Genomic DNA, 27187 nt, shown 5'->3' on the forward strand with positions numbered 1-27187 from the left:
TCTCAGGACGCTGGCTTGGGTTACATGTGGCCCTCTCTGTGGTCAGTTTGTGAGTAGCCTCCCCGGAGGGTGTGTCCCAACTTCCAGCAGCTGCCGTGGAAAGCCACGTGTCCGCTAAACGTCTACATTACATCAATAAGAGAAACTAAGGAAGGGATGGAAAAGCTATCATTTTTCTTTTCTTCCTCAGTTCTGGCAGTATAGTGATTTAATCGCTGTTATATTTTTATTTAGTTAAAGCATCAACTTAGGCCTTTTAAATGATGGTAAAAGAGAAAGCTTCAGATCGGGGTATTGGTCAGATCATTCTTACTAGCGATGACCTCTTCGCCTTTGGCACCTCGCGGCTCTTCGCATGCCTCCAAGAATTCCCGGGTCTTGAAACCTACGCGCGGCGGAGGCGACGCCTCTCGGGAGAGGGAGGGTGAAAGAAGGGGCGGGGCTATTTAAATAGCCCGCGAGCTTCGCGTCCCCATTGGCTGCCAGCCTGTCGGTTACCGCGGGGCGGGGAGTCCCGGAGCTGGAGTGCGGTACCTGAGCCGGGCGCGCAGCAGAAAGCCCACGTTGGCCGCTGCGGGGAGCGCGGCGTGGCGAGGCGGGAGACCGAATTCCGGCGCCGCCGCCGCGGCCGCTGCTCGGTGCACTAGCCCACTTCCTTCCCATCCTTTCTGCGAGTGGGTTTGCTGGGCAGCCGGGCGACCGCCGAACGGAAAGCAAGATCCTCGCCGCCTCCGCTTGAGGAGGCGTGCGGCGCGCGGAGATTTTGAGTGGGAGCGACGGTGCCCGAGAGCTCAGGGGCGCGGAGTTCGTGAGCGAGAAGGAAGTTAAACCTCGCGGAATAGACTGGCATTTCGGGACGCCTTGTCGCCGCAGCCTGGGCCCTGCAACGGGGTAAACTTCATGGTGGCCCTGCGATCCGGGGAGGGGCGTGCGCCACGGTGATGCCGGGCATCTCCCGCAGCTCGTGAGCGGCCCCACTCCCCGCTGCCCCGGGTCCCACTCAGTCGCCAGGGAGAGCGAGGGGCAGCGCACGTGTGCGGCCAGCGAGGCCTAGAGTGACCGCGCCGCGACTCGCAGGAGCCAGGGCGCAGGCTGCAGCGCAGCCCGGACTCGGACGCACCTGGCCTGGACCGCGCGCCTCTAGAGAGCTGCGCGAGGCTGTGAGGCTCCCCTTCCTCCCCTCCAAGCGGTTCTCCTGGTGATCGCCCCTTCGCCACCTCTCTAGCCTGGGCAACTGGGGGCGCCCCGGACGACCATGAGAGATAAGGACTGAGGGCCAGGAAGGGGAAGCGAGCCCGCCGAGAGGTGGCGGGGACTGCTCACGCCAAGGGCCACAGCGGCCGCGCTCCGGCCTCGCTCCGCCGCTCCACGCGTCGCGGGATCCGCGGGGGCAGCCCGGCCGGGCGGGGATGCCGGGGCTGGGGCGGAGGGCGCAGTGGCTGTGCTGGTGGTGGGGGCTGCTGTGCAGCTGCTGCGGGCCCCCGCCGCTGCGGCCGCCCTTGCCCGCTACCGCGGCCGCCGCCGCCGGGGGGCAGCTGCTGGGGGACGGCGGGAGCCCCGGCCGCACGGAGCAGCCGTCGCCGTCGCCGTCGCCGCAGTCCTCCTCGGGCTTCCTGTACCGGCGGCTCAAGACGCAGGAGAAGCGGGAGATGCAGAAGGAGATCTTGTCGGTGCTGGGACTCCCGCACCGGCCCCGGCCCCTGCACGGCCTCCAACAGCCGCAGCCCCCGGCGCTCCGGCAGCAGGAGGAGCAGCAGCAGCAGCAGCAACAGCAGCTGCCTCGCGGAGAGCCCCCTCCCGGGCGACTGAAGTCCGCGCCCCTCTTCATGCTGGATCTGTACAACGCCCTGTCCGCCGACAACGACGAGGACGGGGCGTCCGAGGGGGAGAGGCAGCAGTCCTGGCCCCACGAAGCAGCCAGCTCGTCCCAGCGTCGGCAGCCGCCCCCGGGCGCCGCGCACCCGCTCAACCGCAAGAGCCTTCTGGCCCCCGGATCTGGCAGCGGCGGCGCGTCCCCACTGACCAGCGCGCAGGACAGCGCCTTCCTCAGCGACGCGGACATGGTCATGAGCTTTGTGAACCTGGGTAAGGATTTGGGGTAACGTAATGACGAGAACATTTCCCCCTTTTCAGTGTCCCGGGCCCAGGGGATGGAGTGAGGGGGTGGAGGAGCTCCCGGCGCGCGGGTCCTGCCAGGTGCGCCAGAGAACGCGGGGACAGGCAGGCTGTGCTCCCGCCACCTGCGCGGCGGTGGGCGGCACATGCGCTCCCCCGCGCCGCGGGCAGGGCAGCGCGCCGAGGCCCCCAGAGGCGGCTGGCCGGCCGGGCCGCGGGGCTCCGGGAGCGCTGTCCCCAGCGGGCGTGTATTTGCGGACTCCCTGAGCACGTTCCGCGCTTTTTTTCACTTCTGCCCAGCTCTGGCCAGGTTAACTCAACTGCAGCAGAAGAATCCAGCCCGAGTGTGGCCATCCTGGGAAGAGGGCTCTTCAGTACGATTTTTCCCTCTAAACTGCCTTCTTTTGCCCCCTAACTTGGAGTGCAGTTTTCCCACCGAGACTTTTAGGGAATCCGACAGCGGCTGGGAACTTTGAAAACTTGGCATGAGTATGTTTAGAGGTATCCACGGGACTGGGGGAGGTTGCAGAGGGAAGTCCCGAAAGCACCGCGGAAGGCGCTCGGATCCCGGCCGGGCGGGGCTCGCTTCTGCTTGGGGCGGGATGAAAGCTCAACTGGGGTAATCCATCCTGTGCCCCCGCTCACATGCCCTTGGCCATTGTCCCCAAAGGCTGAACCTTTGATCAATGCAGCCCAAGCTGCACGGGCAGAGAAAGGGTGCGGGGTAGGGGCCGGGGTTGGGCGCTGAGCTCCTCTGAACCGGTTGCCAGGCAACAGAATGGAAATTCAAGGGCGGCTAAATCGAGCTCCGCCACAAACGTTCTGTGGCAAACCCGGACCGAGTCACATCGCCCTTTCTCCCCCCTCCCACCCCCCTGAGTTTTCTCATCTGTAAATGAGAAGGGTGCAAAGACGACTCTTTTCTTCGGAGTCAGTGCCTCCGGTTTGCACTGCTTTTCATTCATAAACTGACTTAGTTTAGCGCAGACAGGATGGAGGGACGCGCTGTCAGCGGACAGATCGTGGGTGCACTGGCTACGCCCGGGATGGTTGCAGCTGCGCGGCGGGGTGGGTCTTCGCGGGCCTCCTTCCCATGTGAGATGGTGGTTGTGCCCAGGCCCTAAAGTGGGTGAGCAGACACTCGCCAAAGGAGCACACGGGTCTCCCAGCCACGTCAAAGACGCTCGTATTTTAACGGCATTACTTACTGGAATGATTCCCGCGTAGACTATCTGGGTGATTTCTTTACCAGCCTATCTATGATTCCCAACTCCACTGAGCTTTGAGGGAGAGAACATGGGGGGTAAGAGCCAAGGGAGGGTGTGGAGGCAGGGCGATTGGCATCCAAGTGGTGCAGAAATCCTCCTGGGAAATTCGTGAAACAGAATCTCACAGGAGTCCAGGCTCAGGGCCTGCCAATCTGGCTGCTTGCACTGCCCGGGGTTCTGATTGGACAAGAATTTTCACAATTTATTGGAACCAAATCCAAGGTTGAGCCACCTCCAGGAAGCATTCTAAGGAAATTCTCATGCCAGTCAATAAAATTTGTAGTGGGTGGGGGCCAGGGTGGCAGAGGACCAGCGCTGTTCCTTATTCTAACTTTTCTGCTGCTTCTGACTTAGTAAATTCCTCCCCTTGCTCTCTTCCTCTCCTCTCCTTCCACCCTCACCCCCCGCCCCCACCCCGCCTCCAGGTTTCCTGGCAGCTCTGGGGAAATGTTTTATTGCCTTTTGGGGGTAGTCCTAACCTGGACAAAGGGGAGGAAGACTGGCACTCCTGGCTACTTCACAGAGAATCGTGTTACAGTCCCTGGGAAAACAATTCCTGGGCTTGAACCGAGGTTCTCAGCATTAGCTGCCCTGTAGTATCACCCGGGGGACTTAGAGATCTAGGGTTATTAGGGCCGCTTCGTGGGCCCAGATCAGTTAGGTCAGAATCTTTCGAGGGTGGGGCACAGGCATCATTTTTTTTAAGTACCTTAGGTTTTTCTAATATGCTACCGTGGTCAGGAAACACTGGCACAGGAGATCCCAATGTCTGATGGAAATGGATACATTGTCCCAGTAAGAGATGAAGAGCAAAGCTTTCAAACATTGCTACACATTAGAATCACCTGGGTGTTACGTGGGAGGTAGGGGGGAACGCCTTAAAAAAATCCAGATGCCCAGGTGGCACTCCATATCAAATCAGAATGTGTGGAGGTGGAAACCAGGTAGCAGTATTTTTTTGTACAAAAATAAAGAGGATCTCCCAACGTTGCCCAGGCTGGACTCAAACTCCTGGCCTCAAGCAATCCCCCTGCCTCAGCCTCCTGAGTTGCTGGGGAGATAGAAGTGTGCCACCATGCCCAGCAGTGTCATTGTTTTGTTAAGATCTCAGGTGATGTCAGTGTTTGGAAACCACTGCCTTAGATGGTATTTGAAATTTCAAGAGCTGGGCCTAAGGCGAATTTGTAAAGTACAGTCATATTTACTGTATTTAGTGACCCCCCAAATTACCCTTATTCCTTGCTTCTCTGACTTTTCGTGGGCTACAGGGACACACTGCCTCTGAGTCACACTGCTTAAAGCTGGCTGTCAGCTAATCCTTGCTAGGGTGATGGTTTAACATAGTATCTCCCTAGGGATATTGACATTTTTCATAAAGGATTTTGAAAGATCTAAAAAAAATCCCCTAAAAATTTTCAAGAGAACTCACCCAGTAGTGCAATTCCAGGCCCCAGGACAGGCTGACATAGAACTGAAAGAGAATTCTAGGATGGGAATTCTATCCCAAGCCCCTCATATTCCTATCACTGGGCTCCTTGTACAAGTTATAGCTACTGTAGGTCCACTTCTGGACTCTATACTGATAGTATGAAGAGAAAACCTTTCGCAGGTAAGTAGAATCCAAGCAGCAAGCCATGCCACCTGCCAATGAAGCAATTCTATTTCATCTTAATCCATTTAGCAGTAGGAACGGGGTATTTCATCATCAGAGGCTAGAATGGGGTAAAATCTGATTGCCATGACTCTGAACATAGGAAGGACAGTTCATTTGAACAAAGTTATTGCATACCAATGTTGGATTCTCTATATAGGGGTGCTAGAGAATTACAGATTTCCTAATTGCTGTCAATGCCATGTTAACTGCCACATTACCTGACTCATCTATTAATCTACAGAAAGATAAACATGACAGCGCTGCGTTTTAAAGTACGCTTATACCTACTAGGTTAAGTAAATTACAAACTGGAAGTACAAGGGAAAGTATTACATAGTTGTAAACATCCGACTTCCCTGGGACTGGGGGAATAATTTACTCATGAAATACATTTGAAACACCCCGAGCCTTGTAAGCCAGCCGGACTATCAGGAAGTATGAATCAACAGGATAAATTTCTCTCTCATAGCGCAAGTGCTGGTCATCCAACCAGCTCATTGTTGTTTATGTTGACTGTTTCAGACTCTTTCTGGGTGAATAGGCTGGGATGTATCACCTTCTAAATGCTAACCGTCTGCTGCCTGGGCTGCTGGTGTGCAGAGTGCCTGGGTGAGCTCGTGAACTTGCATTCACTCAGGGCCACAGATGCCATTTTCTGTTTGTTTTCTAATGCTAAAAATGTCTTGGCAGCCTAGTCGACATCCCTGCCAATTTGGTGACCTTGGAGAGGTATCCTTCAGGTCTTAGCTTAAAATTCACCTAAGAGAGACCTTCTCTGCCACTCTATATAAACTGGTCTTGCCTCCATCCCACCCACTTCTGTACCATGACAGCACTCTGCTTATTTCCTTCCTTGTACTTATCACAAGTTTTTCTTTTTTCTTGTTAAATTTGCTTACTCATTTGTTTGTCTCCCCTGTAGGATGTCAGCCTCCAAAGGCGGAAACCACACTAACCCACCACAGTAGCCCAAGTGCCTAACATAATGCTGACCACATGGAAGATGCTTTGAAAAGGCTGAATTAGTGAACATATAGACATAGCCCATGCTTCAAATTCATATTTCACTGATTTGGAAGATTTGATTATTTAGAAAGGGTATACCTGATTTTTATTGAGTAAAATGTTTAAAGTGAAGACATTTAGGACAGGGAGGTTCACAGTATTTGAGGTAAATCATCGTGCTTTATTAATACACCTTTTTTATTAGTCACCCATATGTATATTAATTTGTAATATGCATTACATTTGAGAATAGTAAAAACATTTAATTAAATATCTGCATTTCAGATTTCACTTGTTTATTTGAATTCACAAGGTATTTATCTCCAAATGCTAGGATTAAATGGCAATTTAAAAAACTCAAATTGTGTTCAGAAAAGGGAATCAGTATATATTAGTACAAGCAGCAAGAAACTTGTGCTAAAAATACTGGCAATCTTCTGAACAAAATTACTCTTGGGAAACATAAATAAGAAGAAAAATGGAATACTCCCTACTTGTATATGTAACTAGATATAATGCACTATCTCTTTCTCCTAAACATAGCATCAGTAGTACTGTTTTTCATTTAAGCTACCTGTACTTAGGAAGATTTTTGTTAGCAGAAAATAAATCCATGCCTGCAAGCTACTCACAGCAAAAACAGTTTGGAGAATTTGGTTGCAAGAGTGTGATTCAAAGAAGCAGTAGATGTTCTTCTAAAGAGATTACAAAGAGTAAATTTGAAATTCAGTGGCATTTCAACAAAAAAAAGTTGTACAAAGTGTTCTTAAACTAAGATCAAAGGGCAAGCAGATACTATTGTTCAGACCTCAGATGGTGTTTCCTCTGGGTGTCCTTCTAAGAATGGGTATAAATCCTTTTTAAATGTGCTGAATCATGGTTAGTTCCTCTATTTGAGAGCTTACCTCTGATCAGCTTGGAGGAGGGTTTCCCTGGGATAAGAATCTGTTTAAATACAAAAACAATGCTCAGTGCTTGCTTTAGCATATAATAATTTGTTGCCCCTCTGTGTCTTCAGAGAGTAGCTACTTTATATGTTGGATTTCAAATTGATATTTTACTTGACTATGAATACTGGCTAAATACTGGCTATCAAACGTAGTATAGTATAGCATACTAAAAGATAGCAGCTCTGCTGTCTTTGCTTCACTCCTATTTACGAAGGTGAGTTAGACAAGGAAAATGAAGAGGGTACAATGTCTTGCATCATGAAGCAGCTTTCTGTAACTTTTTCGCAAACCAATCCTTCACTTTCTGCTTCCCATCTTATATCAAAAATGAACTATTCTAGGGAATGATTTTTTTTTTTTTTTAAGACAGTATCTTTTTCTGTCACCCAGGCTGGAGTGCAGTAGCGAGATCTCGGCTCACTGCAACCTCTCCGTCTCCTGGGTTCAATCAATTCTCCTGTGTCAGCCTCCAGAGTAGCTGGGATTACAGGTCTCCGCCACCACACCTGGCTAATTTTTTTTTTTTTTTTTGTATTTTTAATGGAGCTGGGGTTTCACCGTGTTGGCCAGGCTGGTCTCAAACTCCTGACATCAAGTGATCTGCCTGCCTTGGCCACCCAAAGTGCTGGGATTACAGGCTCACGCCACTGCGCCCGGCCAGGAATGACTATTGTTTAACTTAGCCCAATGTCATTACAGTTTTAATTTTTCTACTTTGATCTTTATTCTATTTTTCTTCCTCTTCTGTTCAGAATTTTAGTCATTTTGCCATCTTTGGTGCTTCCAGTAGTGGGAAGAAAAGTAGACAATATTTTAATTAGATAATTTTGTTTTTCACTAGGAGTTTTCATAAATATCTGAGTAAAAGGAGTAGAAATCACTGCAGAAACTCCCTAAGATAGAAATAGACAATTTACCAAGGCCCCATTCACGTAAACAGCTGTTACACATTAACCATCCTGTCCCACCCTCCCTAGGCCACAGCACAACCCAGCCATGTACCCAGCAGCTGGGCTGCTCCAGCCGCAGGGTGTCACCTGGGGGGCAGATATAGGGGATAGCTGGCATCTTCTCTTGTGTTCCCCACAAGGAACCAGTGCATTATGTTGTTCTTATTTCCCTGTTTTCATCACGACAGCAGAGTTAACTTTATTCAAATACACTTTCTTTTCTGATCATACCCTTACCTTCTCTTCAACACCCTCACTCCCATCTCTGATCCAGCTTTTACCAACTGGAAACGTGTGAGTCGGAAAACGGCACTAGTCTCTCCTGGAATATATGAAAGTGGTGATAGTTGTATGAAGGGGAAGGAAAGCCATCACCACTTCAGTGAAAATTAGAGTTAACTCTAATTTTTCAATGCCATTAACCTCTGAAGTTTCGAGAGTACCAGAAATTCTCAGAACCTGCATTCCCCCTGTTCACCTTTTACTACAAGCATTAGAAATCAGTAACATATTGTGGGTCACTGAAATTTATCAGATTTTGTGTTCGGTCACTAGTGTTTTGAAGATTTTGTTCTCTATACTTTTTTTCCAATGTGAATATATAGTATTTCAGCACCCTATGCATAAAGTTAAGGGTCTGAAGCCAGGCTGGGAACACAGCTACCATCCCTAACATGGTTTTTCTGGGGACACGTATGCCCCAGCAACAGAAAACCCATTTGGGGTTTATTGGTTAAATGAGTTTGGGATGACTGGTGAATGTATGTTCGCCATAGATCATAGAATTTAGAGCTTGAAAAGTTCTCGCATATCATCTAATCTGTTTGTTCGCAGTTAAATTTGTTAGATGTTTTCACCACCATTTTCTCTTTACTGCTGTTACCTCTTAAGATTGAGGGACAATCCATGAAAACACACAGAGATCCTAGTGCATCAGAGCAATAGGGCTGTTGGCCAGGCTGGAGTGGATAATGAAGGAGAAATTACAAAAGCAGGCAAGAGCACAACCCTGGAAGAGCCAAGGAAACCCAAATCTGGAATTGTTGGGGTTTTCTCTTAGTGGATAGCATCTTCTCCAAGAACTCTACTTTTAGAAAAGAAAATGCTATGTATATCTATAAATATCCAAAGGACTATTGACCCCAAAGAATTGTTTTCTGCTCCGAAATTGAGTTGAAAACCACGTTGCTCTGAGCGGCATTGTTCCACTGATATCCACTGATTCTCTTCCTGCCCTTCCCATTTCCATTATTAAGGAGATTGGGTCCATAATAGAGATGATATCTAAATTACATCAGTTAATTCCTTGATGGGTCCCCACAGTCTCGTTATCTCAAGCACAGTCCCAGATGACTGGGTCGAAGAATCTCCTTCAAACATTTTTGCAGGATGAGGTTCTGGTTCCAAGTGGGAGAGCCTTCCTGACTTTCAGATTCATAGGCATACGCCCTTGATGACTGATCCTCCTGCTGGCCAGGTCAGGATTGTCCTAGGCCTGAAATGTCCTTGCCACACAGTGCCGATTATATGTTCAGATTGTTTTCTTATCACCAAAGAGCTCAGCTGGCCACCGGGGGGAGTGGAGTGGAGTGGATTCACAGGGCGCAGAAAACAGTGCCCCTTGGAGGCAGAGCGCCGGAGCCCGCTCCACCCTGACCTCCGATATCCGCCACGGGCCTTATTATCACTCTCCTGCCGCTTGCCCTTTCACCGTCCAGAACGTCTGCGTTTGTTGATTGTTGTTGCTGTGTTTACAGTCCTGTTGGTTTCCTGTACGTGAACATGGGCTGGAAAAAAAATTCTGATTTGTGTCTCAGCAGAGCATGAGTGAACCATATCATTGGTGAGAGCTGATTAGGCCAGGAGATTTCTTATAATATTAGCCTTGCTTATTCTCTGAGACCAGTTATTTTCCCTCCCTCCTTTTAAATCTATGAATTACATTTAAATAGTCCAAAGACTGAGTTTTGTAAACTACAAAATTAAGGACTAAAAGTTTTTACTTAATTTTGATTTATATTCAGATTTTATTTGTAGACTTCCATATCGGAATAAGTTAACAACGGAGAAACTGTACATTTTTTAGAAAGAGAGGGTTTTTTTTTTTAAGATCAGTTTGAGGTTCACAGCAAAACTGAGCAAAATTTTGCAGAGATTTCCCATGTACCCCCTGCCCCACAGGTGCACAGACTCCCCCATTATCACCCAGCAGAGTTTGGTATCTTTGTTGCAATTGATGAACTTATATGGACACATCATTGTCACCTAAGTCTGTAGTTATATCCCGGTTGACTCGTAGTGTTGCAGATTCTGTGGATTTGGACAAATGTGTAATGATGTTATCCACCGCTATAGTATCATGCCGAGGAGTTGTGAAACTACTCTGCCCTACAAATCCTCTGTGGAGAAGCTGTACATTAAACAAGGAAAAACAAGTCAATGAAAGTATAAAAATTCAAAATACGCAGAGTTCGGGGAAAGAATTATAAAATACCTCAGTTGAAGAATATTTTGCTTCTGGGGTTTTACTAAAGTGGTCCCTAAAGAAGTAATTTTGATAGTCTATGACAATGTGGGATTTATTTTATAGTGCTTCTATGTGTTGACAACAAATCCATCAGAAATCTTTCTTTTTCCTTTCTTTGTTTTTAAGTGTAGGAGTTTAAAAATCTTTTTTCCTCCGCATAGTTTCACTGAGGTGTCTGTCACCATAGTACCTAGACAATCCCTCAGGCAGAGATATGAGTGATTAAATTTCTCCCTGGCTTGTGCCCTGTTTGATCCATGCTAGGCAGGATTTGGGGGAGTAAAATAAAGAAGCCTGAAGAATGAACAAGAATTATAGGAATTTTGTGCTTGTGAATTATTAAAATTTGGGGGGGTTATTAGGGGAGAGGTTAAATATTTTTCCTTTCTGAAAACTTACATTAAAACTTAATGTGACTTTAGAATTGAGAAACTGACAAAATACCGTACTGGCCCTAAGGGCAGGATCAGGGGACTTTAAAAGGCTTCCTCAGGAGAGACTATTTAGATCAGAGTAAAACTAAATTAATAGAGACTCCATCAATCCCGAGGTCTTTGTAAGTGATATATCGAATAGGCTTATTTGCCTTTGGACTGTTTTCTATGACAAAGCTACACAGGTTAATGGTAAATAAATATGAGAAGACAATAATGGAGACAGAAATGTGGTAAATGAAGAGCAATTCGTTTGAGGGATATTAGGGGTTTGTGTTTATTCTTTTACAAATATTGTGCAGGTGAGACATTTAGTGAATTCTCTCCATCTCTCTTCACGTCAATTACTCATTGTAGTGGGGTATTACTGAATTCTAGCTAAATTGCCCGCCCGTTATCTCCCACCCTATTCTGCTCCCTTACAGAGGAAACCTCTTAAAAATGGGGAAGAGGGCCGGGTGCAGTGGCTCACACCTGTAATCCCAGCACTTTGGGAGGCCGAGGAGGGTGGATCACTTGAGGTCAGGAGTTCAAGACCAGCCTGGCCAACATGGCAAAACCCTGTCTCTACTAAAAATACAAAAATTAGCCAGGCGTGGGAGCACACCTGTAATCCCAGCTACTTGGGAGGCCGAAGCAGGAGAATCGCTTGAACCCAGGAGGCAGAGATTTCAGTGAGCCAGGATTGCACCACTGCACTCCAGCCAGAGTGACAAAGTGAGACTCCATCTCAAAAAAAAAAAAGAGCTTGGGGCCGTGGCACTGTCACTGGGCTTGAGAAATTCAGCCTTGTCTCATAACATCTGACTTAGGATGTGCTGTGGTTTAATACTTCTCTGTGGGAGGATAGGTGTTTAATGGAGCAAAAAGAGAAGTGATATCCATGGGCAGGACTAAGGTGTATGAAGGGAAGAGTAAGAAAGCCATAGGTGCCTGGAGCCAAAGATACCTGGAGAGTTGCCTTTCTCCCCATGGAGAAAGGCCATGGAGCAGGCCTTTGCATTTTTATGGGGTCTGTTTAGGGCAGAGCCTTCTAACACCAACTCTTGATTTGTTGAGATTGTTTGACCCTGTTGTTATGCATGCACATACCTGTCATCATTGTAGGATGATCCCACGTGGCTGCAGGGGTGAAGGAGGTATCCAGTGGATGTTAGAGTCCCTTTCTGTCTTGCTTTCCCTTTTTTTTTCTCTTCTTTTCCTCCGATTAATAAAATTGGCAACTCCATTTCACTTATTTCCACTTTCGTATGTGCTCTTACCTATAGTTTTGGAGCCTTTACTATGGATCTAGCAGAGCAGATTATACACGTCCATGGAGTCTGGGAGTTTTCTACCACAGGAATGACTCATTTTCACCCACTACAATGGTTAAGTAGCTGGTTTTCTTGACAGTGCTGGAAGATGCTTATGATCAGTTTATTATAGAGGAAAGAGAACTGGATTAATATCCAGGAGGCTTGAATTTGGGCTCTAGTTCTTAGTATTATTCTTTTTTGTAATATCTTCTTCTTTTTTTTTTCTTCTTTTTTATAATATCTTGTTCAAGCCACTTAACCAAATTTCTAGGTCTCTTTCCTTGTCTGGAAACTGTATTGGCTAGATCAGCATTTTTCAAAAAGTTACTACTTTTCCAAAATATTCTGCAAGAAAAGGCCGTAGAAGCACTTTCTATTCTATTCCTCTCTTTGAGGTTTACAAATCTTTCTCCTGTTAATGCCCTGACAAGGCCAGAAGTAAAGACGCCTGCTAACTTGGTTCAGCAGAGTTTGAACTGACTTTTACTCTCTAACCCCTTTTGGCTGAAACCCCCTTGTGTGAGACCCAGGCCTCTCTGCCCCCACACCCACTCCTGAACCTTCTCCTGTTGTCCTCATAGATCAGGGGAGGGACCCCAGGAGGCTGCGTTTCCAGCTGCTCTGCTCTTCTGTGGCTCCAGCTCTCTCTGGTCCCCACCTTATGCTAGGGACCCCTTGGCTCTCCTCCCTCCTTCATAAGAGGGAACGTGGCTTCCTGCAGTTGCCAATCCGTGGGCTGCCTCACCACGTTTCCTGCTTGGCCCTCCCGCTTCTGTGCCACCAGATCCCTGCATTAAATCCCCTCTGTTGTAAACTCTTGCAGAAGATTCTCTGTTCCTGGTTGGACCCTCATTGCTAAAGGCTCTTAATTCCCTGGAACACAGTTGAGAAACCCCAGGCTAGATAATTCCCAAGATGATTCTTTTTAAATTTTTTGGTAATGCAGCTTAATTTGACACGTTGACGTATAAGGAACAGCTTAAAGTGTACAGTTTGATAAACTTAGACATAGGTAGGCACGGCTGCAACCATCACGGCAGAGAAGATGGTGAACACATTCTGAGCTACACTTTAAAGAATCTCCTGTGCTAGGGAATGAAATCATCACTCCCAACACACAGGAAGTGCTGTGCAAAGTCCCATCTTTCATCGACACCTTGGCTCTTCTTGCTTTTCTCTTATGGGCTTTGTACATCCTTAAGAATGGAATTTGCTGAAGATCTTCATGGCTTGTTTTCTTGGATCAGAGAACCATGGGGTCGAATCTTCATAGGGTCAAGCCTGCTCTTGGCAACTGTGATTGACCTTTACCCTATGTCTCACTTTCCACATTGATTTTGGGAAATAATAATAAAAATAGGCAGACCTCTTTTCTAATTTTGAAAGCAAGTGTCTGGGAGTAGTTTTGCATTGTGGTGACCCTGTCAGCATTTTGTTTCTAAAGACTGAAATTTAGAAGATTTGATCCTGCCGGAACACAGCACAAAGATGCTTCCCTGTGTTTCTGTTTTAAATTTGGGCAATTTGGGTAGGGCACAAATCCAAGAACTCTAGGAAAGTAGACTCCAATTTACCCCTGACATTTTCCCTATGCTCATCCTTCTCCAAATGTTCTGGAAGCTTAAATAGAAACTGCATTTTTTTCTGCACAAAAATACAAGTACTGTATTTCTTTATGGCCTTTTGCCTTAAAGAATGGCTGATGTCACTTATTATTCTATTATCTCAGCAAGGCAAATACTTACACTTTTACAGCTGCAGATACATAAAAGTTCTTACTTTTACAGTAAGAACTAGTAGATAGTAAGATAGGGGAGAATTTGGAGGTTTTTGGAGAAAACTAATATTTAGAGCAATGTTAACTGAATGTTCCAAATAGCACCCAGTCATGTAATAGAACAGTTTTGTGAAATAACTTAACTGTCCCCTACCTGCCCACCATTCGGGGAGGTTACTCTTTCCTTCCCACTGTCTTCTCTGCCCTTGTGGTCTGACTTCCATCCCCATCCCTCTGCTGAAAGTGTTTCATTGAAAGCAGCTAATGACTGTCCTGAGTCCTCATCCTCCTTTCCAAAAGCCTTGATAATGTTGACGATGCTTTTTTCCCTACTGGGCTATTTTTTAGCGCTTCTAAAAAATCCTCTCCTTAGTTTCTACAACACTGCCTGCTCACTCTTGGTTCCTTTCCTGTCTCGAAGACTGCTGCTGTATTTGGGGATATTTTCTGAAATACAACAAAAGATTCAGAAGGGTTGGCCTGTGGCATGAGACCTGCACACTGGGCTGAGACAGGACACAGGCAGGGAGCTGGGCATAGGGAGGAGGTCACACCCAGTTGCAGGAGTAAAGAGAGAACATGTGGCCATAGGTCAGGATGATGGGCAGGTACCAGGCTCCCAGGTGACCTGCCACCAAGGCTCAGTGGCCTGGTGGTAGCTGTTGTGTTCAGAAAGTGAGATGCATCTGCAGAGATGTCCCCCAGCTGTGAGTGCCTCCTCACATGTTTGCCTTCTCTCTTATGACCCATCTGTTCAGAGCATGCCCCAAGTGTGGTCCCATCCCAGACTCATGCAGCACAGCTTTTCTCAAACTTTGTGCAACAACCACTTGTTTTTCAAATTTGTTAGTTTTTGTGGACCCATACTTTTGGATCCACAAAAATTCATTACAAATGCATTTGTAGAAAAATGACATGGAAAAAAACCCGAAATATGTTCAAAATCACGCCTCAACTTTTAATCATTAGATTCCATTTGTAGAAAGTTGTCAGTCAACTTGCTGTTAAACCATCTAAACACTCCATTTCTGTATTCTCATTGCAAGCTGGTAACAAAGTTTGTGGATCAGCACAGATCTATTAACAAGTAGCTTCTTGGACCCCACCCTGACTCGGGGGATTTGGGTGTGGGAATCTGCACTTTGACAAGCGGTGACTGAGGTTTGGGAACCACAGTGCTAGTTACTCAGGCTTAACTTCAATCTTTGCCCTCTCGCCCACATCAAGTCAGTTGCCAGGCTTAGTGATCCTGCTTCTGAAATCTCTTACTCCCATCTTCCCATCATCTTTTCCATCTATCCCTAAGTTTCCTGCAGAAGGTCTTTATAATCGTTGGCCTTGACTTTTGCACTGGTCTCTCTGCTATGAATCCATCCCTGCATCGCTGACAGGCTGGCTTTTCTGTGGTGCAGGTGTGATCTGTTAGTTCTCCTCCATCACCTTCATTGGCTCCTGTGGCCACTAGATTAAGCTGATGTCTCTGAGGTCCACCCTGTCCATCTCCTCTACTCATCTTTCCATATGCTGTTATCCAGCCAGCACACTCTGCTCTGTGATTTTGCCTGTTTACCTAGTGAAACTGCCCATTGCCACATTCTCAATTCTGTTTTTTAAACCCCAGTTCAAATGCCATCTCGTCAAGAAAGGCTTTCTGAAATTTGCTTACCCATGTGCCATGGCTCTCTAGAAGAACATTTGGGGCCAAATGACAGGGGACTTGTCCTATGCAGAGAGGCATGGAGCAGCATTCTTTATTATCATTATTATTATTATTTTTGTAGACAGGGCCTCTCTGTCACCCAGGCTGGAACTCAGTGGTGCAATTATAGGTCACTGCAACCTTGAACTCCTGGGCTCAAGTGATCCTCCCACCTCAGCCTCTTGAGTAGATGGACTAGTAGGTGTGTACCACCATGCCTAGCTAGTTGTTTTAATTTTTTGTAGAGGTGGGGTCTCATTATGTTGCCCAGACTAGTCTCAAACTCCTGGGCTCAAGCGATCCTCCTGCTTTGGCCTCCAAAAGTGCTGGGCTTACAGGCATGAGCCACCAGACCCAGCCTAGAGCAGCATTCTAATTTCTGATGCCTGTTTGCAGCTGAGCTGCATGAGGCTTCAACGAAGAAGTTGGAGGTGTGAAGTTCCAGCGCTGGCTCTGCTACCCCTCAGCTGTGGGATTTGGTGAATTACCTTCAACACTGACTTCTCTGATTCCTATCCTATTAAAATGTTTTATTCATCTTTGACACATCCCTCCTCCCCGCAAGTGCCTAGCATGGTGCCTTTCCTTCGTCGATACCCAATAAGTGCACATTGAATAAATGTCAGTTTCTCAAAAATAAAACTGGTGTATGCCGTCTCCTTCCATTCTCTCATTACAAATAACATGAAGCATTTGAACGAGAGAATTATAAACTGTGAAGCATGTGTGCTATTATAACAAATGCTTATTAAGTTCTGTATGTGGCAGTGGTTATAAAAAGGGAAAAGAGAAGTTACCTTCTTGCAGGGTTTATGTTCTGTGACTTTCTAAATTTTTTTAAAGGCTTTGGGAAGAAGAAATATTATTTTCCTTCTATCTGATGTCATTATGACTTTAATAAGTATGAATACAAGTCAGACATGCCACTGAGTCTAAATTTAAATTTCCTGGTTGTGCCAGGCAGAAAGCTTCGAGCTTTCGTGCATGCAAGGAGGCACGACTCTTCACGCAGGTGCCGTTGCAAAATACTTATCTTGTCAGCTTCCACTTCAGGCTGGCAAGCTTGGCATACATTGTGAAGGTGTTAGACATTCTGTTTACATAAGGACTGAGGGGTGACATAATGTCTATTGAAGCAAAGTCACTTAGCTCCCCACTAGGCAACAGGGAGCATTTAAAAACTGAAAACTGATCAAAGCCATGGGCAGGATTGAGATACCTTTACCCAGGGGGCGGGTGGTCTCTTGGTTCGTTGCCCGAAACAGATGTGCATTATTGCTTCACTGTATTTCCAGACCATTGGTGAAATGAATCAGGCAGAATTAAACCCTGAGTGGCCAATCCGGAGAGCCTGCTTAAGTGGGCACAAGTGCGTCCAAATAGGTTGGAAAAAATGTCAAATCAGAGTAGGCACATACAAGATGTGATGTTTCTCTTTTTATAGACTGCTATAAAAGTTGTTTAAAATTAAACAACCCTTCAGTACTTAAATTATGTATAATGAGACAGGTAGGTCCTGGAACAGAGATCTTTGCCCCGCTTCTTATCCCACTTAAATTTTGCACTCCCTACCAGAGTATGTGAGATATAAACACTTTCATTTCCAGGATATAGTGTAGTCTTAGGATGGAGCAAAGGGAGAGAGAGAGATGGCTTGACATAGACCACAGAAGTAGCAAATATCTTTCACATTTTATTCCATGAACTTCAAGGATGTAGCCAAGGGAAAAATGAAAATAATTTCAGATGCATCTGTCCTATCAAGTATTTTACACTTCCAAAATATATGTAGATATAGAGGAAGGTGTATTCTATAGTGTATACTCCCTCTACCCCCCTCCCAAATAAGTAGTTTATTGCTGTTTTGCTTTTTATTTTGGGGGGCTGTATTTAGGAACGAACAATAGTATATAATGTTGCATTATTCAGGGTTGACAAGGTTAATGTGTCTTGACAATTGAAATATCTGTGCCCTTTTTTTCCATTTGGCCGGCTTCTGTTAGAATCATTTATCTTGTGCCTGTAGGATGCAATCTAACTAGGGCACTGCTATTCTCCTCTCAGTGTTGGATGACATGAGATGCTCTTTTCTGAAGCCAATGGATTGGGCATCTCTGATTTCTTGTTCACCTAGAGGACTTTGTTTTCAGGGCAGGATAAATGCTTGTTTATTCTCATGCATGCATGCTCTCCCTCCCTCTCTCATTGAGCGTGATGTTTTCGTGGCCCCTTGGTGCTTGAGACCTGGCTCATAGGAAGCTGAACTCAGAATCAAAACTTCTCCTGAGGTGCCACCTAGCATCACTAACCCCAGAGATGACCGGGGTAGCCCTGTTAACACTACACAAATAAAATATGTCACCAGAACATTTCACTGAGATGAGGAATTTATTTCCATGATTCTCTAAGGTTCAACTATAGTACATGCTACTTTTTCCTACTGGGCAGCAAACATGTTTTACTAAACTCTTACCTAAGTGCTTTCTGTTTACAATTCTACAATGAATTCCTGGCTTCCTTCATGTTGATTTCTACAAATATTGTGATTTACTTCCACACCTTTTTGAGGAAGCAAATTCCAAGTTGTGATGCATCTTTTAACTTTTACCAGCATTTTATTGTGAACAAAATTTCAACATATGGAAAAAGGGGAAGATTTTACAGCAAATGTCTGTATACCCTCCACTTAGATTCTATGATTAACGTTTACTGTATCTGCTTTATCAGGTATCTATTCTGTTTATCCATCCATTTTCCCATTCAGCTGTCCATCTTTTTTCTTTTTTGATACATTTCAAAGTAAAGTTGCAGACATCACCGGACACGGTTGCTCACGCTTGTAATCCCAGCACTTTGGGAGGCCGAGGCGGGCGGATCACCTGAGGTCAGGAGTTTGGTCTCAAACGTGAAGCCTCGTCTACCAAAAATACAAAAATTAGCCTGGTGTGGTGGCGGGCGCCTGTAGTCCCAGCTACTCGGGAGGCTGAGGCAGGAGAATCACTTGAACCCAGGAGGCCGAGGTTGCAGTGAGCTGAGATCGCACCACTGCACTTCACTCTGGGCAACAGAGTGAGACTCCATCTCAAAACGAAAAGTTGCAGACATCAATACACTGCTTTCTAAATAATTCTGCTTGCCTGCCATTAAAGTTCAATGTTTGTAGTTTTTTGAGGTAAAATTTCTATACAATGAAATGCACATTTCTTAAGCATACCATTTGATGAGTTTTGGTGTGTGTATACACCACTGTAACCCAAACCTCTGTCAAGATACAGAACATTACTAGAAAGTTCCCTCAGGCTGCTTGTTATCTGCCCTGAGCATGGGTGGTCCAGGACTCACCCAGAATTTAGGACCATACCTCTCTTCATCTTTCCTTTCTGAGGTTCCCTTCCTTTCTGGGATGCCCCAGATCTGTTCTCTGATTCTCCAGGCAGAAAGACTGTTGGTTTCCTGTTGGCATTCCTGCTGGCCAGCCTGGTGCAGACCAGGCCCTCCCTTTAAGCCAGAAGTCATGAAATTGGGAAATACATACCGTGCTGTTTCCTGCTTCCAGTGTCAGTGCCCAGAATGTGCCTAGTTTTGGTCAATCTCCAGCGCCTTCAGGTAGCTGGGTGTTATTTTTTAAAAATAATTTTTGCCAGAGTTTATGTTTCTAATCTGTGGGAGGGTCAGTCCAGTAGGATCTTATTGGCCATTGCCAGAAATGGAACTCTGTTCATTGTTTTAATAATTTTTTGTGTGTGGATGCCCAAAAGATCTATTTATAAAAGGATTTCAAATAGCCTATGAAGGAAAAAGTGTATAGGTCCTGTTGCTGCATTGTGTTATGTTCTGGGAGATGCAGTGACAGTGTGTCTCTAAAAAAATGGCATCTAAGGACTACTTGACACACCCTGAACAAAGAGTCTCACTCTGTCACCCAGGCTGGAGTGCAGTGGTGCAATCATGGCTCAAGGCAGCCTCAAACTCCTGGGCTCAAGCTATCCTCCCACCCTAGCCTCCCGAGTAGCTGGGGCTACAGGCGTATACCACCACACTCAGCTATTTCTTTTTTTGTAGACATGGGGTCTCACTATGTTGCCCAGGCTGGTGCCTTAATTCCTGGCCTCAAGTGATCCTCCTACCTTGTCTTTCCAAGGCACTGAGATTACAGGCATGAGCCACCATGCCCAGCCTTGAATAAAAGGTTTTTAAACTCAGGGAGTGTCTTCAGTGTTAGACATGACAGAGTTAATTTGGTTGTCCAGTGTTTATTGATCCCTTTCAAGGCACTGCAGTGAGCACTGGCTGCAGTAGGGAGGGGGCAGGATGAGGATACAAATGACAGGAAGATGTGGCAGCTGGCTTGAGGGAAGGAGGAGATGCACAGACGGCTGGCCCAAACAGAGCATGATGGTATCTATGATAGAGGTGAAAAAAAAAAGAGGCCGGGTGTGGTGGTGCATGCCTGTAATCCCAGCTATTCGGGAGGCTGAGGCAGGAGAATCACTTGAACCCAGGAGGCGGAGGTTGCAGTGAGCCGAGATTGCGTCACTACACTCCAGCCTAGGCGGCAAGAGCAAAACTGTCTCAAGAAAAAAAGGGAGAGAGAGAATATTGAGGGAGCACCAAGGAAGGTATGGTTAAGTTCAGGGTACATGACATTCAGGCTGAGCGTGGAAAGAGAATTTGGATTTCCCTTGGCAGGTATAGAGGCAAAGGCATTCCCGCTGGAGGAATGCATCAGGGGCAGTGTTGATTCGATGGTGCTGTGGCCCTGAGAGGTCTGAGGTGCCTGAATCTGAGCGTGAGTGGCTACTGGTGCTGGCACAGGACTCGGCAGGGGAAGAGATTGCAAAGGTAGGCTGACGCCAGATGCTGAGGGATAATGAAGCCAGTCTAAGGAGTTTGGACTTTATTTTGTAGGCAATGAGGAACTATTTACAACTTTTTAGTAAGACTGTGGAATGACTGATGTGTGCTTTGGGAGATATTCCTGGCTGCAGTGTGGAAGAGGCCTGAAATGGGAGACCAACTGGGGCATTTTTGCAATTGTCTAGGTAACATCCCCCCTCCCATTTAATCTGTATTTATAGCATTTGAGGGTCTTTTTGAAATTTTAAAATAGTTTACATTTTTTCTTTCCTGCAATTAAATTTAGACTGTTTAACCAAGAGGGGCAATTAGGTGACAAATTCGTGAATCGCACCCAAGAGATTAAAACTTGTGGAAAAAGTACTAATTCCAGTAACTAAAATCTGAAAGGTTACGATTTAAATAGACATTTAAATAGACTTAACCTGGTCCTCCTGGAACTCTTTCCCTCATTCCTCCTTACAATTAAAAACACACCTTTGTGAGCTGGTTGCTTAGAATTAGGAGTGTCATCTGCCGTCACGGTGCAGACGGTATTCGCGTCTTTGAAGCTAGTTGGCCCACGGGAAACTTCATCAGTGAGCTGGGCCTTGTTCACAGGTGCTCAGCCACCTGAAATGACCAGATTGAAATCCAGCTTCATTTTCCACCTGGTTTGTCTCCACTCTGTTGGCCAACTCACACCTGTTCCAGGTAGCGTGAGAGAGAGCTGTCATCTCCTGGGGATGGGGATTCGTCAGTGCCAGTTCAAACCGGTGACACACTCTCCTCCTTTCTACCTTCTGAACGAATCCCATAAGGCCTGGCTCTTAAGAAAGTTTTATTTACCAAGGACAATCCACAAAACTTCATTACCTCGGTTCACAAAAACAAGGGCAGCCCTGCGTATGGGAGATGATTTAGAGAAGTTGAGATGTTCGATGTCAGTGTTTGCGGTAGGCAGGATTCCAGCGCCGTGGGCTTTGCCTCCTGGTGTTACATCTGTGAATATGCCACCTTATATGGCAAAAGGGAATTATGGTTGCTGAGCAGCTGGCCTTAAAATAGGGAGATTATCCTGGATTATTAATCACATAGGCCCTTATAAACAGAGAAGAGGAAGGCAGAAGAATCAGAGGGATTTGATGGAAGAAGAGGCAAGAGGGACTCGAAACATGAGCACCTTTGAAGATGGAGGAAGGGGTCCCCAGGCCGAGGAATGCAGTGGCCTCTGGAAGCTGGGAAGGGCCCTGAGCTGACAGCCAGCAAAGAAATGGGGAGCCCAGCTCTGTACTTGTGAGGAGCTGGATTCTGCCAACAACCTGAATGAGCAAGGAAACATATCCTCCCTCTTCCCTCCAGATGGGAGCACAGTCCTGCTGACACCTGGTTTTTAGCACAGGGAGACACCTGTTGGACATTTTTTTCTTTTTCAGACAAGGTCTTGCTCTGTTGCCCAGACTGGAGTGCAGTGGTACAATAATGGGTCACTGTAGCCTCAACATCCCGGCCTCAGGCGATCCTCTCGCCTCAGCCTCCCTGGTAGCTGAGAGTACAGGCATGCACTACCTTGACTAGCTAATTTTTTTTTTTTTTTTGTAGAGATGGGGTTTCTCCGTGTTGCCCAGGCCGGTCATGAACTCTTGGCCTCAAGCAATCCTCCTGCCTCAGCCTCCCAAAGTGCTGAGATTATAGGCGTGAGCCACTGTGCCAGGCTATGGACTTCTAACCTGCAGGCCTGTGAGATAATACATTTGTGTTGTTCTGAGCTGCTCAGTTTCTGAAGGCAGCAATAAGAAATGAATACAGTGTTATTTATACAGGGCTTTGTTCCCTTGGAACCTTTTAAATTGGAGTGATCTGGGATGCTGGCATTTGATTGGCAGGTGCTGGAGTCAGACTGTGTTTGAATATGGGCCTTTCCCCTTAGAGAGTGTTTGGTTTTAGGTGAGTTTTCCTCTCTGTGCTCCAGTTTAGCACTGTGAAATGGAAGTAATAACTGCATTGGGTTCTCAGGGTGGTTGGGAGGATTGAGATAATACATGTAAAGAGCCTAGCCCAGTGGTTGGTACCTCTTAAGTACTCAGTAGTTAGAAGCTTTTATTAGAGTTGTTTGCAATAAGGGGCCATTAAAAAGATCTTCCTGTTCCATACCTGTCACACTATTTCAGACATCATTCTCTTATGCTAAGAGCAGGAAACTATCAAAAAGAAAACTGGAACAGTTTAGGCAGCGCTTACTGGGTTTCTGAGGTCTAGAAAGCACTTATATATGATGGACCCTCTGGCACTTGAGCAGCTCATGCTTATGAGCGAAACCTACGAGGCTGAAGCATTATGTCAACGCAGGGGAAAATGAAGTAGGACCCTTGGGGGCTATGCCAGTTTGGAGGACCACAAATACCCCGTGAATAAGCTCAGTTCCTACAGTCAGCTTCTGACTGGGGCAGAGACGTTTCCCATTATTAAGCTTACCGAGGTGAACGATCAAGATTCATTGCCAGTGTCCAGATAATCGTCATGTCCTGAGAAATATTTCCAATTCCTTAGTCGTGCAATTTCAGAATTTCATGCTCCCATAATTTCCATAGTCCTCTAATGTTCTTGCATCTCACCATACCCCCATCTCTAGGATTGTGAATTTCCTGCTATGTTATGATGATGTCCTAATCCTGGAATCAGTAGAGGATGAATCTGTCAAAGCAAAAAATCGGGAAATCCTGTATTATTTAGCAGCATCGGGTGTCTTGGTAAAAGAGGAAAGACCTGTAGTACCACCATTTTGATCTTCCACATTGATGCTACTAGTATTCTACCCTTCAGGACAAGAGCTTAGCGCTTTCCTGCAGATTTCCATTGTCCACAGTGTGTTTCATCTACAAAAGGTAATCACTGATGAACCCTTGTACCTCCACCGGGGAGGGGTGGAGATCAGGATTCCACGTCACCAATATGATTTGCAGAGTATGAAGCTATGCTTAGTTCAGATCGCCAGTATCAGGAAAATTCAGTATTTTTCTAACCAACTGTTGTTTTATCTTATGAATATTGAGACTCTTATAAATGATCATGTTTCTATATTCTTTGGTCACTTCAAAAGTCAGATCAACCTCTCTTTATCATATGGTATTTAGTATCCTATATTAACCGTATCTTATTTTCTTGCCCCATTTTCCCTTCATTCCTATTTCCACATATGTTCAATGTTTATTCCATAAAATGGTATTTCTATAAGTTGTCTCAGATCTATTTTCAGAACGAGGCAGGAGCAAAACGAATTACTGCTCAAAATCAATAATAAATGGTCAAAGGAACTATAGCCTGTTGTCATGGGAGCCAGTAGGTCCCACACCTATCTCTATGGTCATGCCTTTGGGACTCTCCTCTGAGGATGAGCCTACACCCTGTATTATGTCACCATGTGTGTGGGGCTGGAGTCTTTTGCCAAGTGGTTATGTGTCATGCACAGCCCTGAGTGCAGACGGGACACCGTGACATTGCCTGGTTGATTCATTGTGAAGGCATCACTACTAGGTTTGACTTGACATTAAACTTTCTTAAAGTATGGTTCATGGATAATGGGCATCAGAATCAATGGAGGGGCTTACTCCCGGAGATTTCAATTTAGTACGTCTGATCTGGGACCAAGGAATCTGCATTTTAAGAAGCATCCCAGATGGTTTTTAATCAAGTGGTTCATGGGCCAGATTTTGAGAAGTACTGCCTTAAAGGGTTGGTAGGATTTAAAGAGGCAGGGGTGTGCACTTCAGAGTATAGAACGGGTGAAAACAGAGGCACAGATTCTGGCAATGGGCACAGTGGGTGAGACAGGATGCTTAAGGGTGGGTGCCATGAACCCTGAGGGTGCTTTTACTCACTGTCAACGCCATTTGTAGATCTACATCAACATTGAAACATTCAGCGTCAACATTTGAGCGTGCTAGCTCAAACATTTAACATGTTGTGTGCCCTTGAACATCTGGGTGCCTACTGTGTGCTGGCTGATTTGCCAGGTGCCAAGGATCCTGAAATACTAAGGCCACATTCGTCTAAGAGCATGCTGTTCCAAAGGAGAGGCTGACGTGTAGACACACGGAACTTCCGAACTGCAGAGGTACCATGATAGAGATACGTTTGGGGGAGTATCAACGAGGAAACGATAAGGGCAGGATGAGGAAGCAGAGGAGATCTGAAACTGAAAGCCGAGCAGATATTTTTATTCTTTGGAGTTTCTGAAATTGTGCAGTGCAGTGTTTTAGCTTAACATTCTCACAGTGACTTTTGCAATAACGATAACTTTTTATTTTTATTGGATGGTTTGCTTGTGTGTTACCTGTCTTTTTACTGCTTAATTAAATGACCTACATAAATATAGCAGCCATGACTAGGTGTATCTTGAGACTTTTCCAGCTGGTTCTGGAACTTGAAATTTTTTTTAAAAATGTTAAAAGTCCTCTTTGACTTTTTATTCCCTAGTCTTAAAAACAAAATGACCTTTATTTGAAAGATTTAAAATGGCAAGATTTTAAATAACTTGGCTATTTTTTATTTCTTTTTAAGTCAGGTTTCCATGGTCATCAAACACTTTATGACTAAATATAAGATAACCTCCTCACTCTTGTCCACTTCTGCCCCATCCTGAGATGTTTGAGCTGTAATTCTGCCCACCTTGCTTCTTGTCCTGAACTGTATTAGCAGTGATGTTGGATGGATCCATCTCAGGATACAGCTTAAGTGACTCTAATTTAGAGTGAGAGCTAAAATTCTCAACCTACTTATCCTTGGCTACAACCCAAAGTTTCAAATGTTGTTGGATTACTCTCTTCCCGGCCATATTAAGCTCAGTGCCTTTGATGTAGCTTGAAGGCAGACTTGACCAAGTGGTATTGCCTCCCGCTGATATTTAGGTGGAAGCCAACACTATAAAAATGAACGTTTTACTAAGAGTGCTCGCTCTACTACCTGCAAACCCAGCCAGTTGCTCTGCCAAATTGGTCAAAGAAAGAACTGGCTTGAGAATTGCAAAGTGTGTTCCTCTGGCAAAGAAATGAAGCTCAGATCAATCTCATGGGGCTCCCTAACTAAAATGTAGTAGACATGTCAAACACTTTAATTGGAAACTTCCAAAAAATACCCATCCCAAATGCTTAGTTTATTATAAAAGCAATTTTGTTAAGAAATGAATAACAAGGATGAATCTTTGATATCTTTTTAAGCCTTACTTTATTCTTCCACTAGCCCATGCACCTGAATTTCTAGGACACAATACCTAACAGTGCAGCAGATATTTCAGAGTATATAATTGGGTTGACACATATATTTTCTGCCTCGACATTCTCTATAAGGTTGCAGAAAGATCTGGTGATCTGGATTACACAGAAACATCATTAAATTATATTTACAAATCTCTATGGAACAACCGTAGCATGTTAAGACCTATAATGGTCACAGAATTAGACATGGCTTCTGTCCAGTGGAGTCACTTCACTGGGCCAATTACAGATGAACTGGCAATCAGAAGATGCCCAGGGATCTCCTTAGAGAGCCTAATTTTCTTAGTTAGAATGTAAGATGTTTTCTTTTTTAGTCAAGTGAGACTATTTTTCAAGAAGTCTAATCTGGACCTCTGAGTAATTGATGACATAAAATGATGCGGAATCTCAGAAGTGATTTAATGGTGTACCTTTGAATGGTGTATACATCTCCTTCAGCACAATTCTAAGCCGGGGTCCTTTAAGAGCTGCTTAAACACTTCCAGCTACAGGAAACTCACTACTTCACAAACACACTTCATTTGAATTTTGTACTGTGATAGTTGATAGCTTTCTACTCAGTGGAATAATTTTCTACCTCCTTAAAACTTATTGGTCCTTGGTCATCCTTCTAGAGCAGGAGTTGGAACATTTTTCTTAAAGGGCCAAATGGTAAATATTTTCAGCTTTGCAGGTGTGATCTTTGTCTCAGCTACTCAACTCTGTCATGGCAGTGCAGAAGCAATACTTCAACAAACAGACATGGCTGTATTCCATTGAAACGTTATTTATAAAACTAGGTGGCTGGCTCATGAGCTGTAGCTTGGTGACTCTCATTTTAGACCTGTGTAATCTAGGTCCTGAAAATGAATTACTCAAACTCTTAATTCCAGGTGGGTTCCCTGACATATAAGGGGCACTTGCTCTCCCTTTGTATAGGCTTGATGAGTGAACTAAGAAAGTCTATCTAATGCCATTCAACTAATCTTATCAAAGTTTTTAAAGTCCTAGTAGAAATGAATTTGTAACTGGAATTATCTGCGGTTCTAAATACGTACCTCATGTTATTATGGAGTTCAACATAGGTTTTTTTTTTTTTTTTTTTGCTTTTTAGAAGGAGGTCATTTTAATGCTATATAATTTGTTGTGTGTGCCAGAAAGCCGTAACTTCAGGAAGGTGCTTTTAGTGTTCCATCATTGAGCTTTCTGGGATGGGAGGTGGCAATCTGGAGGTGAGAAAGATACAGGTGAACAAAAATCTTTGCCCTAAAAGTGTAGACTATTTTTATGGTTCTGAATACAGCCCTCCTTTCAGAGCCGTGGATTATAATTTAGATATCTGCACAGAATAGCTACCTGAAGCATTGCTCATGTGTTTTCCCTCTTTTCTCTTGGCTCTTCTATAGGGCTGTGGTAGTGCCA

At 45.3% G+C, this 27187-nt stretch overlaps 1 protein-coding gene across 1 annotated transcript in view; it reads left to right on the plus strand.

Annotated features, from left to right (window-relative positions):
* The first annotated feature begins 549 nt into the window (after positions 1–549).
* Positions 550–27187, plus strand: part of BMP6 (bone morphogenetic protein 6) — a 155528-nt gene continuing 128890 nt past the window's right edge. Inside the window, exon 1 of the mRNA XM_031012563.3 lies at positions 550–2085. Within this exon, the coding sequence (XP_030868423.2) occupies positions 1410–2085 (676 nt within the window). The 5' untranslated portion in view covers positions 550–1409. The remainder of the gene's footprint in view (positions 2086–27187) is intronic.

The sequence above is a fragment of the Gorilla gorilla genome, chromosome 5 (assembly GCF_029281585.2).
Source record: "Gorilla gorilla gorilla isolate KB3781 chromosome 5, NHGRI_mGorGor1-v2.1_pri, whole genome shotgun sequence".
Lineage (NCBI taxonomy): Eukaryota > Metazoa > Chordata > Mammalia > Primates > Hominidae > Gorilla > Gorilla gorilla.